The 16,034-nt window shown below is 34.2% G+C and overlaps 1 protein-coding gene across 1 annotated transcript; it reads left to right on the top strand.

The window, feature by feature from the left end:
- Positions 1-5,054: 5,054 nt before the first annotated feature.
- LOTGIDRAFT_106065 (hypothetical protein) lies at positions 5,055-5,288 on the top strand (the record flags this gene model as incomplete). Its single annotated transcript, XM_009061762.1, has 1 exon — positions 5,055-5,288. A coding segment is annotated over one exon (234 nt), but the record flags the coding sequence as incomplete, so codon positions are not given.
- Positions 5,289-16,034: the final 10,746 nt, after the last annotated feature.

Raw genomic sequence — 16,034 nt, forward strand, 5'->3', positions numbered from 1 at the left:
GGATTTTTATTTTAGTAACATCTGAGTAAGAGTCATAATTGCTTAACTATTATTTATACAATAAAAGATCCGAAATAAACGACCACCAAAATGATTTCAAATCTGACAACCACCGTCAAGTTCAAGATGTAAAATTAAACTTTTCATTGACTTCTTGTACAACCGATACGTTTATGGAATGCTAGGATTATAAAGCAAAGAGTCAACAAGTGAGTGATTTGATGTTGTATTAAGTCGCTACTATTCAATATGACTGATAGAATTCAGAAGTAATCGATGACTTACAAGGTTAACTGTTATTTAGTTCCAAGCACAACTAAATGTTACACTGAAAGATATCCTACATGTTTCGGAAGGCGACATCGACTATCGGGAAATCTTTTTGAAAATAGAGCATGATCACTCATACTAATTGGAATATTTTTAGAAAGTGATCTTCTTCTTTTCTACTTTCGTTTGCGATCATCTTAGAGTATAAAATAAAGTATATATTTAATAAGTATTGATCTTGAATATGAAGGTAGTCTTTAGTACAAGAACTGCGCAAAAATCGCACAATCTCGTCAAATATATAACAAAAGAGAAATTTCACTTTCTATTTCTATATATATGCCTTTTCTATAAATGGCAATGTCTCAAAGAAAGACGAGCCATCATTTTAACTTTCAAACGCGGCTCAAATTTCGATAGTGAGCTATTATTGATTTGATTAGCTAAAATATACACGATTCTGAGATTGGTACGATTGGTTAAACGAATGGTGAAGCTGTCCCCTGTATGCAGAATTTTATAATCTTGTGGTATGGCAAAACACTACGTACATGTTTACTGTATTGTAGGAAACATAATTTCGGGGTTATGAATTTAAGCTTCGAATCAAAGCAGGGTTTATAGAACATCGGTGTGGATATTTAAGGTGTCATACATTCATGCACTAAAATCTACCAAACAAGTCAAGATGGACTGACCTTATTCCTTTGTCTGAGCTTGGCACGCTCGTGGCCCAATTAAATGAAATAAGGCACTGTGGAATAAATTTCAATGTTTTATGGAGGGTATTTGAATTGATTTGGTACAAATAAGTCGGAGTTAGAGCAAACTACATGTATTTATTTATCTAATGGCTCAATGTGGAATTCAAAAGTCAAATGGTTGTTTAATAGATATATAGATAGATATTTATTGTATTGTTCGCCCTTTTTGGGCAGCATACATCATGATACAAGATAATACACAATAATAAGTGATACAAATATGACAGACTGACATCAATTAAAGCGCTTTGTAGTCTTGGACTATTTAGACAATTATTATTCTCCGACATGGAAAATAATTGCAGGAAAAACCTAATAAAATATCACGAAATAGTAAGGATTTAAATGGGGAAGGTGGGTAATACAATAGATAAGGTTGGAAACCCCTGACCTTATTCATGGTCATTTGTGTTCTTCTACATGTTCTGGAGTTTCACGAAATAAAATATAGAGGTATAATACCTCAATAATGATGATATCAAAAATTAACTCAAAAGGAATGAAGTACAAAAGATATCAGTCAGTTCGTCAGTACGAGATTAGTATTTTATATATTTAGTAAGATAGATAAGTAATTATTAACAACTAGTTGTCTGATGATGTCATGAATATTTTAGTATAGTTACCTTAAATACATTACATACCATCATTTTCTAACAATACTCCAGATTTTTTTACAGCTGTTAAGAACCAATCTCAGATAGAAGATGGTATAAGCTTCTATCTAATGCTACAAATGGAGATCCTGCGTCTAACAAGGAATAAATCTTAGTATTGCCAGCATTGCTATCTCTCAAATCTTTGCTGAGTTTGATACTTTGATTTGTAGTCATTGTAAGTGGCGCTGCCAGGATTTGGGGAAATGATTTTTTTTTTTTGGCATACGCACCGAAAGTTTTTTAATGATTTAGAAACACACCTACGCCATTTTCAGCGGTATGAGACAAGACAGTTTTTGATGAAATATATAAATGTATAATGGATAACTCAATATTTCACCTGAAATATATTTATATAGGCCTACTTGATCCATTCCATTCCCGGACCACTAGCCATTATTGAAATATTTCAATTTCCGATTACATGATACAGCGATTCGCCATGATGATACCAATAGTAAATATTAGTTTCACCAATCATCTGGTATAATGACTGTAATTGATGCAATTTGTGTAAATACAGTTCTTTTTTTTTAACTACGTTAACACAATCATCCAACATTAGAGGTGGCAGGATTTCAGTCTCTTTTATGATTGCACTTTAAGTTCAACCTCAATGTTTCAAAGTCTCAGATGCCTTATGAGTGTCGGGTTTGCTCCTTAACTCGGAACTCAATGATCCTTAATGCCAGAGGCGAAGCCAGGTTTACGTCTGAGAGGGGGTGCGAGATATCTGAGATTGTCAGAATCTTTAAACTAGTTACGAGATTTTGGCCCGAAAAACATGCTTTCGGGGCTGCCCCCTCTGCCCTCCCTTTGGCTCTGCCACTGCTTAATGCACCCTATAAGGGATCTAACCAGAAAATTCATGAAGCTGATTGGTCAAAGTTCCCAAGGGTTACAGATTGTGTGCGTTCAAGATCCGTAAATATCACCAGTGTACTGAATATAAATAACAAATAAACTACTATTAAGATATACAGACTAAACCAGGCAGAGTACCGAAAGGGTCAACATATCATGCCTCAGAATGTTAAGAAAAAGTAACAGTCTCGCACATCAGCTTCTCACATTGGAGTGTAATTAGTATACACGTACCAAATTATCAATATTATGTGGATTATCGGTTAGCAAATTCAACTGACAGAGTGGTATCTGGTGCCCCGGAAGATTTTATTTAATCTTTGGACTCAATTTATTTGGTACGTGTTTCCATTGATCATCATTGGGTCAACAAGGTAAATGCGTCTATAATTGTGTAATACGTGAAGCTGTGCATGTTCTAACTTCCTGGTCGACAGGTGTCAGTCTGACAGTTGGAGATCAGTAACCCGTTTTATATGGCTTATTATATTGAGTAATTATTCTAGTGATATGGCTGATTATGGGAATAAGTGCTAATTCCTTAGAATAATTACTGCAACGAATTTAAAAACAATTCAATAAAAATAGAGAATTTCAGTCATTAAGTTTCTATTATTTTCAACTTATCTTTATAAAACGGAAATAGAATTCACATAAATACCAAAACCAAAAAATGGTCGGTATAAAACCATGGGTTTTAAATGACTATTAGTACATTCTTTTACATCCTCATGCTAATGAAACATTATCGATGTTTTATAAAATCAAAGACATTCCAAGTCTTGAAACATGCACAAGGTGAATTGGTATATTGTCTTTAAAGCACAATAGTCCAGAAATTTCAAAATGAAAAACAAGTGCGAGTGCAAACAATTTGTGAAAATGGATTTTTTCCCCAAAAGGACACATTTGAATCGGCGTTTGTCAATATTCCGAAACTTAACAACTTAAACAGTTGAAGATTCAACACCAAACTTGTTCAGGGTAGGTAGGTTACTTTGTGCCCTGGACCCATCGGTAAAGGTTTGATATTAGACAAATACCCTTGAGGTCATATGATTCCACACAGTCCTACTTTAAAATTGAAGATCAGACACTTGCAATGTAGTTACTTTTCTGACCATGAGTTTGAAACCAGATATCATCAGTGAAAGTAATATGATCTTCAGAGAAGTATGGATCATCCGAAAAAGATCATTGCCATGGCAATATACTGCCATGGAGCAGCTGGTAGCCTGTACGTGCGTCTTTTATTTCTTCTTTATTATTCCAATATGTCGAATTTTCAATTCATACGGGAATACTCAAACGAGAAAAATAATCAAAAGAAAAAAAAAACACACACTATCTTCAAGCTCAATGAAAAAAGGTTCGTTTCTGTATGTCCGTAAGCAAGATTCTCCTACGGTCGAATTTAATAGGTAGCATTTGCATGTACGAATATTTTTTATTAATTGATTTCGAATTGTATAATCAGAGGGAATTTAAAACGTAACAGATTGTAATTACCATTTTAAAGAAGAAATGACATTCTATCGTCTGTTTCATCTACAATAGAAGACATTTAGACTAGCATGTTTACAGATAAAATGTTGATTTATAACCATCGTAACAATACCCCATTCCCTTTTTATTATCTCATGAATATTCATAATCTACTCCATAAAATACAGTTTACTATTGTTCCGTATTCATCAATGCTTCTGACATGCAAACAAATAATACTGCACACTCCTTTATAGAAGGATATTGATTGCAATGGGATTTTTAACACACGAGTCATCGACTTTTCAAACTTTCACCCGTATTTCGTTTAAAACGTTTATTATGTAAAATAAGTCTCTTTCTCTGTCATTGCTATTTTATGACATCTCGCATGAAATAATTTTTAGTTTTAACTTGTACAAGCCAAGTAATCTAAACAAGGTGTACATAAATTTAAATAGATCATTCCTTTCATAAAACTTGCTTGATTATCTAATAATATCGGTTACATTTATGTGTACAAAATAAAGCATTATACAAAATTCAATATCAATAAGTAATACCAGGTTTCTCGCCATTATCATTTCAGTTGCGGTTGGCATTTAATGAAGCACCTTCAGTATCCGTTCCATACGGAAGCATAAAGGGGACATATAATGCAGAATAAAAAAAAATTCTCATCTCGTGGCCAAGACTTAATATCTCGTGGCCACAACTTTGTATCCTGTGGCCACGACTTAGCACTTCGTGGCCAGACTTTGTATATCGTGGCCACGACATAGCATATCGTGGCCACGACTTAGTATCTCGTTATTATATATGTCTAACACTCAAAATGATACTGTGTCTATGAGCAAGAATGATGGCGATATCATTATATGACATTCCAATATCAAAATACGTCCTTATAAGTCCATTCCTTTCCTTGTAATCTATGAGCACCCCCTTTTCCCAGTAAGTAAGATTTATATGACACATTTATACAAAATGGGAGGCAGCAAGTCGTGGCCACGAATTAGATAAGACCTGGCCACGAAATGCTAAGCCGTGGCCACGAAATGCTAAGCCATGGCCACGAGATGCTAAGTCGTGCCACAAAATAGCTAAGTCGTGGCCACGATATGCTAAGTCGTGGCCACGATATGCTAAGTCGTGGCCACGAGGTGCTAAGTCGTGGCCACGAGATACTAAGTCGTGGCCACGAGTTATATTTAATTTTTCTCGTGTCCACTCCATGCTTCCGTAGTTCCACCAATCATACCTTAGTTTCAGAAACAGGATTGTTTTTAGCTTACATAATCTGTAATAGTCTTGATATCCATGTGTATCCATTATCGTTCACGTTTGACACGAATTTTAATGAGACTATGCCTTATATAGAAAACACATATATAGGAATAGACAGTGAAATTTCTAGTTTGAGGTATATTTGAAGGGATTATGCGATTTCCGTGCGTTTTAGTACTTCTTAAGACTATTACAGCACAATAAGGACCCAAATAAATCCCCGAAAATGCCGACTGTTCCCTTTTAATACTGATTCCGTCCAGTTTGGATTGTCTGCTTTTCTGACTTGCATCAAAATGAAAAGATTGACTTTGGTGTATTGTAAACTTGGTAACTGATTCATGCGAGATTTGCGATCCTTAAGAATAGCAAATACTGTGCCAAAGCATACAGGCTACATTTCTTTTGTTTTTATACAACTCCGCTACAACAAATTCAAATATGTTTTCGAGTGGGAATAAAAGTCATTTCTTGCTTTTTTGAAGTATCTAGTATTTATTCAGATTAATTTCTTTTCTTCAGAAGGTCAGAAATAACTATCCTGAAATTAATTGAACGACTCAGTACGTCTGTAAGTAATGTTGGTTTCTATTATCAATTAGTTTATGTTAATAATGCTTGACCTGTTGAGACAGTTCAGATAGAACAAACTACAGCTTGGTTGTTTATTAACCAAACATTTATCAAAAGCTCTGCAAATAGTTAATATTTTGAAAACAAAATTGATTGTGCTCACCCTATTGGCAAATTTACTTTTTAGGTATCTTGTCCCAAGAATTAAAATTTTGTAAAAGCGTGCTTCTTTTCATTCATATTTGTCTGCTAATCAGGTGTTATATATTTTAACTTGAGAAATATACCAAACAAATTAAATTAAAATTGAATCGGAAAACATTTGTTGAAACCCACACAAGCCAAATAGATGTAAATGTTGTTTATAGGTTAATGAAATGTGTAAGATTAAGGTACTATATATGAAAAATGATTAGTATCCGGAGGGAAACCCTTATTAGTATTCCTCCAGGAACTCGTAATGTAATAAAAGAGTTGCCAGGAATCAAGTTTCACGAATATCATAAATATTTACCATACAAAGATGATGAAACGCAAAACACCATAGTCCGTCAGGTTCAATATATGGCGTCGACTTAAGTACTTTTCCTTTGTCTATATGTAAATGCGAAGCTATAAGAATAATCAGAAACTGTGCTTGATAAAAAAAAATAGGACCCAGAAAGGCCCGTAGCCCGACTTGATTGTTCGGAGGGGCAATAACGTATGGTTTTAAGTTGCAGTAATGGAATTGTTGGTTGTTAGAATTTTTCAGGGGGCATTCAATCGCCCCCCCCCCCCCGCCCACTCTTTTGCATCCTGTAGCTACGGGTCTGTCACCTGCCACCTAAAATAACATTTGGAAATGAGTTCACAAACCGAATTCCAACACAGTTCAAATATTTTAAACAATTCATTTGCATTTATAATATATATTCTATTCTTAAACTACAAGACTGAAGTATGAATTCAAATTTTAAGAAATTGATACACCACTTTTAACTAGTAGAAACATTATAATAATAAAGAGTACTCAATGATATCTGAAAACATCTAGTAAATAGTTAATTGATCAATATTTCTGTGTTAAATTTTGATTTTTCGCACAAAAACAAGCACAACTTCAAATTTTTTTAAACTTTTTAATATTTTTCCTTCAACGTTTATGACGTCATTGTTTTACTATAACGTCCGCGTTAACAATATAAAACAAAACGTGACTATTTTTTATTGTCATTTTTAATTTAGGAGTACAGAGGAACGGACGTATTTGGTAAGTAAGTTTTTGCAGCTTGCGGACTTAAATTTGACTCTTGAAAGAGGTGGCCTCCACGTGGCAAGAGTCGGGCAGTATTGTTAATTTAATTTTGAACTATCAATACTGGCGAACAACCTCAGTGACCTAATTCTGGGTACCATTACCATTACTCACGTGAAGCACGCGTAAAGAAGGGAGGGATGGGTATTTATATTACTATTGTGCGTCAACAATATTTATGCACATCCAGGGATGATAAGTCATAAACAAAGACTGGTTACTACTTTCTAGGTAGATAAAGTGGTATTTGATGTCAATCTATACTGCATTCAATACCCTTATTCTACTTGAAAATATGTAAACTGTTCGTTGACGGACCATAGTAAGGAAGTTGCGGTCGGGGAAAGAGGATATTAATATTACTATTGTCCGTCAACAATATTTATGCACATCTAGGGATGATAAGTCATAAACGAAGACTGGTTACTATTTTCTAGGTAGATAAAGTGGTATTTGATGTCAATCTATACTGCATTCAAAACCCCTTATTCTACTTGAAAATATGTAAACTGTTCTTTGACCGACCATAGTAAGGAAGTTGCGGTCGGGGAAAGGGGTATTAATATTACTATTGTGCGTCAACAATATTTATGCACATCCAGGGATGATAAGTTCGTTGACGGACCATTGTATGGGGATTTTTTTCGAAAGGTCGATCATAAGGAACATTGGCTCGCGGATCAAAATTCAAAATATGACTCTTAAAAGAGGTGGCCTCCACGTGGCAAGAGTCGGGCAGTCTTGTTAATTTCATTTTGAATTATCAATACTGGCGAACAACCTCAATGACCTAATTCTCGAAGACTAATTTACAAAACGCAAATGATTTCCAGAATGTGGTTTTTACCTCTTACATTGCAGTTCAATGCAGTTCGTGCTCACAGGTCCAGACTGCCTGATACAATCTGCAACATACATTCAGAGACCTTCATGGCATGTGTTTCGGAATCGGACGGTATCGTTATGTTGTATTCGCAACGGTTAAAAAATATAAATGAATATTGAGTTTTTATCAGGACCACTGTTGTACTGTTGTACTATTGTTCTAAATTTCAGAATTTGTATTTCAGTTCTGATTACGGCAATAGCTTTTTGTGAATCTTTCAAGAAGACGTCATCATTCTACTGTCAAGGATTATACAACAGGATAGTTGTCTAGCTTAGATCATAGTAGCCTAGCACAAATTAATGTTTTTATCGTTAAGAATGAAACGGTTACGACTGATCTTAAGACGAAGTTATTGAATGATTTGGTAAATTCAATAGAATGCTACTTAACCTTTATTACAAGGTTCACTAGAGCAATACAGACTTTTATTGGCAATAATCAATAAGAGTAATCCCCCTTTACTATTATTAGTTCCAGGCCTTGTCTTATATGTCGTATACTTAACTTACCAATTCCATTGTCTGTGAAATCAACAGGAATTTTCACTTCTGACAAATGTTCAAGTGTCATTTATGAATTGTTGTGTAGGATTTAATGAAGAATGTTCGGACGGCTAGTCTGGTGGTTAAATGACTATTAGATAATCTTAGATATAGTCAATGTTGTTCAGAGTCTATTTATTAATGGATATCAAAGAATATAGGAGACTGATGTAAGTTCAGATGAACAATTTGTTCTTAAAATGGAAGATAATTATATACATCATAAAACATTCTATGAAAGAAAGAAGAAACAATTTGTAACAACTTATTCATGGTCACTGGATTTTAACATACCGATATATTATAAATACATGTATACAATTAATATTCATAATTTAAAAAAAATGTGGTGGGTTATTATTATGACAGTCCTGACCAACCAATCAGGTATCATGTGATGTGATATACCATGTTCCTTTATCAACCGGTACAGTGGTATATTACCGATGCTAAAGTAACATGAGGATAAACATGGTATAAGTTATATCATGGTCACATTATTTACGCCATAGACTGCAATACTTTGGTGGTTTACAATGTCTTAAGCATCAATTATGGCCATTTTGGTTTTTCTATACTCATTCTAATGCTCCAGTACAATAACTATCATGGCGGTTGTCGACTGTTCTCAATACGTACCACTTTTAGATGGTTTATTTAATATTTGCTATATTTTATTATTAAACATCTTGAATAAGAATATTAAATAATCATTAATATTTGTCTCAAACCTAGACACCAAGCCTGTTTTAATTTTAGAATTACTCACAGACAGGAAAAAACACAGACATTTGCATGTCTAACGGTATAACACCAGTCAATTAATCTATTTTCTTTAAATAAGATTTATTAATATTAAATGTAAAATATAAGATGTAAGGAAACGATAAGAAATTTAAACATCTCTATATTATTATCTGATAACAGACTAATTATTACTTGTCTTCAAGATAATATCAAAAAATATCAAAGTAAGTGTTGAGGGGAAACTTCATTATACAATCTCTAATAATCATATGATTTATTATCAAAATAACATATCTTTGATAACCGTGATTTATTATAAAAAAAAAGAAATTTACAGTATGAATGTTGTGGAGTAAGTAAGTTTACGCTCTTGCCGCTATTTTTTGTTACTTATGTAACATCATTTAAAATTGAATTAATTTTGAATGCACATAAATATATCGTTTTCCCTAGATTTAAGTTAGATTGTTAAAACGTTAGATAAACGTGATTGAAATTTTTAATATAAAGAATTTAATTAAATTTTAAAATTTGCTGTTCTTATTTTATATAAAAAGGCGATCATGCTTTATATCAACTTTAGAAGAGACCATTCTCCTTTGACACATTTGAGTAATATGAGTTCATGATTTCTCACCCAAGTACGAACCATCTTATTCGCAAGACGGAACCCGAAATCCAAAATAACAGTTTGACAATACATTGATTGCAACATATGAACTTTCATGTCGGTACGTATATTTATCATAAATAAGTAAGTATTTCATTAGTAAAAATTTCATGCTGAAAAGTAGTATCAGGTATCTTAAAGGTTAAGCATATCAAAGCTTGTTCACGGCCCACGTTATGCTATCTTAGAAAACAGCATTTCAAAACCTACTCGCATGGAAAAAGCGTCGGATGGGACAATAAACCGTTGCCCCGTGTGCTACAGGCTGTGCACGATCCCTCGACAGTTGGAAATCGAAAAAGAGCAGGCTAATGCCGCTGACCTGGCAAAATTTCCGTAATCGCACCCTGCATGGCGTTGCCCGTCTTCATTAGAAAAGAAAAGTAGGACGTAAAACTCCATTCATATCATTTCATTTCATTTCAAAACCTACTCTAACAAGTTCATCACAAGTTCGGGTCATTAGATAAGGGACGAGTTGCACTTTACAATTTCATCTAAAGACAATCTAATGTTTGATGTAATGACTGTGAAGGTTTTCCGTCTATTGAATATAAACACTAATAAGATTGTAACAAGTTTCTAGAAAATCTATCATTGTGTTCAATTGAGCCGAGAATTTCTATTTGAATCAGGATATACCTTTACTCTAGAAATATTATGATATCATTACCTTCATTTATCTAAATTACATGTTATAACATGGTTTCAAAAATTTTCTGAAGAAAATAACTTACCATGTCATTAGTTCGGTTCCATTAGGTCGAATGGAATGGTGTCCAAACCACAACCCCATACGTCATACTATGTCAAAACCCGTATTCAGGATACGATGGTCGAATGGTGGACTAAAAAATCCATTGGTCTTTCATCTACATTTCGTAAAGATTGTGCAACTCTCGTATTCATGGAAAGACAATACTTAAAAAATTTAATTTGATTGGTAAATGCTAGAGTTCCAGAAGTTCGTCGCATTGTATATCACATTCAGACGAATCTATACCTTAGGCGATCCTATACGACAAGTAAGGAGTCGTAAACTGATAATTTGTGGTAGGGAGTGATATATCGCTTTGGAGTAGCCACGAGTATCAAAATGGTCTGTTATGTTGTGTTTCAGATTCGAATCGGTTACGATAACACTCTAAGGGTCTTTGCATCAATCAAACGCCGCTCTTTTATGCTGTTGAATAGAAACAATATTACTAACTGCAATGTAGATGACAATTCGATCTGTGTTTGAGTTCCAGAATTTTGACATTGGAAATACCCCCTTCACACCGGAAAGGTGATCTTACTGTGCTGCTAAGGCGACGGAAACTTGGCCCAGAGTGTGTTTAGGTCGTCATAAACATGGTATAATAAGCGTTGCATTGTGCAGTGGTCGCCAATGATCGCAGAGGCACGGCGTTGTTTTTGATATTTCCAGATTGTTAATGGCTCCGTCACACGGGAAAGGCGTTCTTACTGCGTTGCTACTGCGACGAAAAATTGTCTCAGAGCGTATTAAGGTCGTCACAAGCGTGGTATAAGCGATTAGGACACGCTAAACATCGTAGCCACCATTTATATTAGACATGTTAATAACAAACGCCAAGGTTCGGCGATCTATTCTTGAACGCGTTGAAAACGCCATGGGATCGAGAAAGTCGCCAGGCAAGAGTTGCAACATCTCCTTGAGCAGTATAAAAGCACAGTAGGGCCTACACGCGTAGCAAAGACGCTGCTAAAAACATAAGCTAGCAAAGACGCTGCTAAAAACATAAGCTAGCAAATGGTCGCAATCCAGTGTGTTTAAGTGTTAAAATATTTAGGAACTTTTTTCGTGTCTTCTGCACCTTCTAGCATTACGATCGCAAATCATCGCAGTTCGGTGTGACGAGGTAACAATCAGTAACTCGGTATAATCTGAAGTAAAGTAACATTATATAGTAACTTAATTGATTATTTACAGAATTTTATTGTATATATGTAAATAAAGTCTTATTGAGGTGAAATCAATCACATTTTTCATCTCTACTAATTACATAAGTACTTTCTACTTATGATCTTGGTACTATATCTACGTTACATGCAATTATAATCATATTCCATCAAGTGTTAACATATCTCATTAGTTTATGTTTACATTTGATATAACACACTGAAGTCTATGAGTATGATAAATGTAAGATAATATTGGACCATTTGTATTTCTGTTTCGATAGAGCCTTCGTTAGTCCCGTTACTCTCACTAAAAGCCAATGTTTTGCTAGACTGAGACTGACAAAACACTTCAGACACATGATATTATAATCACTGAGAGAAATTCGTACGATCAATGCCAAAAGGTTTGGTCAAGGTTCGGCTGGTATGCAGTGTGCTGTAAAACCTAAATTGTTACATAGACATTCGTATAATTTGATATTTCACCAAAACGCTTGCCACAATATTCAACGATGATCTTAAAACTTCCAAAGCAAATTGTGCCTTTATGATCATTTAAACAAACAAAGTCTGTAGTATTTTCTGGTGAATTAGTCATGCAAATCAACTTTATCATCGGGTCACTCGAATTGAAAGAATAAACAGAACCAGTCCGTTTAATACCTTATGAATATTGATGAGATGGTCGTCGAGGGGGTCATAAATTACTATTAATACAACATCTTAGTTCTGTAATCTTCACCATGAGGGAAACCACTTTTTCATTCATAAAAAAGCCGTTTCGACATACTTCTACACATGTCTCAGAGTAACAAATATATCAATGTATTATCCAATAACAATTATTTTCTAGATTAATGTATTCTCTGCATATTCCTTTCGCAGACCATTTACCATAAGAACAACCATTCTTGGATTCTTGTGTACAGTAATAAAACAAATCGGGATAATATGCTTTGTAACCGATTTTCATTAGGCCTATTATCCCATATTCCAAGTGTTAGTGAGATGCGATTGCTGCTGAACCTTTCGCTTTTCAGATTATCAGTAGCCTATATATGAAGCCACCAGGGGCGTATTTAGGATTTTTAGGAATTAGGGAATGGGCCAGTAGGCCATGCAGTCAGGCCCGTGAAAGGGAATTTCGTGATTTTTTTTCCATAATCTCCTAGTTTCCCAGCACCTCTGGTCCCCTCTTCCTCGGGCATTTTCTACACTTGCCCCGGAAGCCAAACTGAAGGGATATCGAATACAAAATTAACTTACATGTTATCTTGTGTCAAATGACAAGTTGTCTTGACTTTTGTATTAACTTGCCCTATTTCCTTCTATTTGTTCCTCTGCCTTTTCTAGTTTTAATAAATTCCATATATTCTGTTAGATCTCAATATATTAATGTTTTCTTAAATTGATAATAAATATTATTCCTTTCCAATTAGGTCATGAGTGTATTTTTATGATCTTCAAAAAGAAAATAAAGAATAATATTTTGATTGTAATACGATAATGGAATTTACATTGATTTTTATCATCTCGAGAATAAAGAATATTCTTCACTTTTTGTCGAATTTAGCTGTCCAGACAGACGCGCTTATTGATCCGAATCATCTCGTTTCATACTTTCTTTTCTTTATGAATTTGTTTTGATAGTCAAAATTCATTGTTATTTCTTTGTCTTTATTGGGCTACTTTACTTATTATATTTCATAATAACAGAATAAGTACATTTTAGATTATATACACCCAAGCTATATTTCTTTAATATCAGCAATGAATAGTATTAACAATTTGAATTAAAATGCATTATTGCTAGTACGATTTGCAATAAAATGCATTTTTTGAAAATAAAGATATATTTCATCGAAGAAAAAAATAGATAATAGAAACTTTTTTTTCATATATTTTTTTTTATAATTTTGCTGTTATCCTATGTCGTAAGCACTGCACATGTAAGATAATCCAATTAAAACGTCACAAATAGTCTTCATATTATGCGTTTACCAACTGATAGAGCGCACTTTTATTTGTCTGTTACATATGTTAAAATTCTTCGTGTTTCGCTTGCAATATTCAGCAAAAAGAGTAGTGAATGCCAGAAAGTGCCATGATATTTGTTATGAGATGAGATATCGTGAGATACTTGCACATGAGAATCTTAAAGTATGTCTTTAAAAAAGTGCAACACTGAAATCGAGCTCTTTACTCCGGTAATGCATTATTTTTTCAAATATTGTGCTCTCCATACACTGTAAAAGTTTCTTAATATCGTGATTTGATAACATCATTAAACAACATATCAGTTGTCTGGAAGAATTATTACAATTGTCACATTGTTCTATTGAATGATGTGGAGAAGTCACGATTTAAATTTAATTCATTCTACTGTTTCAGACATCAGTGAAATAGTGTCGTTACATTTGCCATCGACCATCTTATTATATTGGTCTATCTACTCCCTATCGATTGGAGGGGCTGACATTGGGGAATTGTCCAGTTGGTCTGATTGGTCAAGAAACCGAGACCCCATGTGCTACAGACTGTGCACATTTAAGATCCTCCTTCAGATGGAATTCGAATGCAGTACGCTAATGCCTCTGTCCTTGCAAATCTTTTCTCATCGCACACTACATGTCAGTACAACAAACGGTTATGACTCGGAGAGTTATGATATGGCAAATTATTGGACGATAATAATAAAATTTTTGCAAATATTTTAATTCTATGGCTTCATTTATTGTATATTTCTAAGAAATCAAACGCATATATCCGACTTCCACTGAACCACTCTTCTAAGCCTCTTAGCGTGTCCAAGCGTGACTATCATGATATGTAAATTAAAACACTATTTCGTTTTCTATCAGTATTACATGATCTAGATGTAATTAAAGCTAGATAACAATCAGATTTTTAATGGATTCTAAGATTGATATGAATGTCTCAACATTTAAAATATTCTGCAAGCAAAGGTTATATTGATAGCATAAAGATGATGCAAAATTTTTTATAATATATCTTCATGCCTTTCCCTTCTATATTTTGCAAAGAATGAAATTTGTCGGAACATTGGCATTAACCTCTAAAACTAGCTGTTGGGGGATCTTGCACAGTCTGTTGCATAAAAAGCTTTGGTTTATTATTCCATCAACAAGACGCTTTTTCCAGGTCAACCTCTTGCAACCGACTTGTATCACTGATGCTGGGAAACCGGGGTTCAAAAACCAAAGTCACCTAATTCTGAATATTTGAATTTTTTGAAAAATGAAATGAAATAAATGGAGTTATACGTCCTACTTTTCTGCACCATGTGGGCTACTGAAGACGGGCAGCGCCTTGCAGGGTTCAATGAGGGAACTTTTGTTAGGACAGCGGCATTAGACTTCTCTTTTTCGATTACTAAATGTCGAGGGATCTTGAACGTGCATAGGCTGTAACACCGAACGACTAGACGCATTTTTAGTCAACCCCTCTTACTGCAGTATTGGCGCAGAGATAAGGTGTTCCTACTAGTAATCGAGCAAGAGTTGACTATACCATCACGCACGCAAAAAGAAATAAAACGAAGCATTTATGCCAACAACACATTTAGTAACAATATATTGTATTTAGTGGTTGTATTTTACAGGTATTGTTAAACTATCAACATATTTATAATTTTACATAACGTGACGAAAGATCAGTCTATTTCTTACAAACAGTCTACATACCTACAAAATATTTACACAACAAATTCACTACAGGTATACACCACATGCAATGAACATACAACAAGAACAATGTAGACACTGCTGCACTTTCACCCCACCCCTCGGATTGGGTCATAGAAAATATGTTTTTGTCAAGTAAATGCATTATTACAAGACGCCTTGATACTTTACATGCATTAAGTCTTAACTGTATTGGAATAGCACATTTTACCACTTTTCTGGATTCCCTCCGATGCCCGTGTTAAGTTCAATAAAAAAATGTAACTTAAGTAGGACGTGACTTCTAGAAAGCAGAACGGTGGAAATAGAAGATGGACTTGATATACAATGCAGTGTAATTGATGTATGAAATTTGCC

The sequence above is a fragment of the Lottia gigantea genome, assembly GCF_000327385.1.
Source record: "Lottia gigantea unplaced genomic scaffold LOTGIsca_5, whole genome shotgun sequence".
Taxonomy (NCBI): Eukaryota; Metazoa; Mollusca; class Gastropoda; family Lottiidae; genus Lottia; species Lottia gigantea.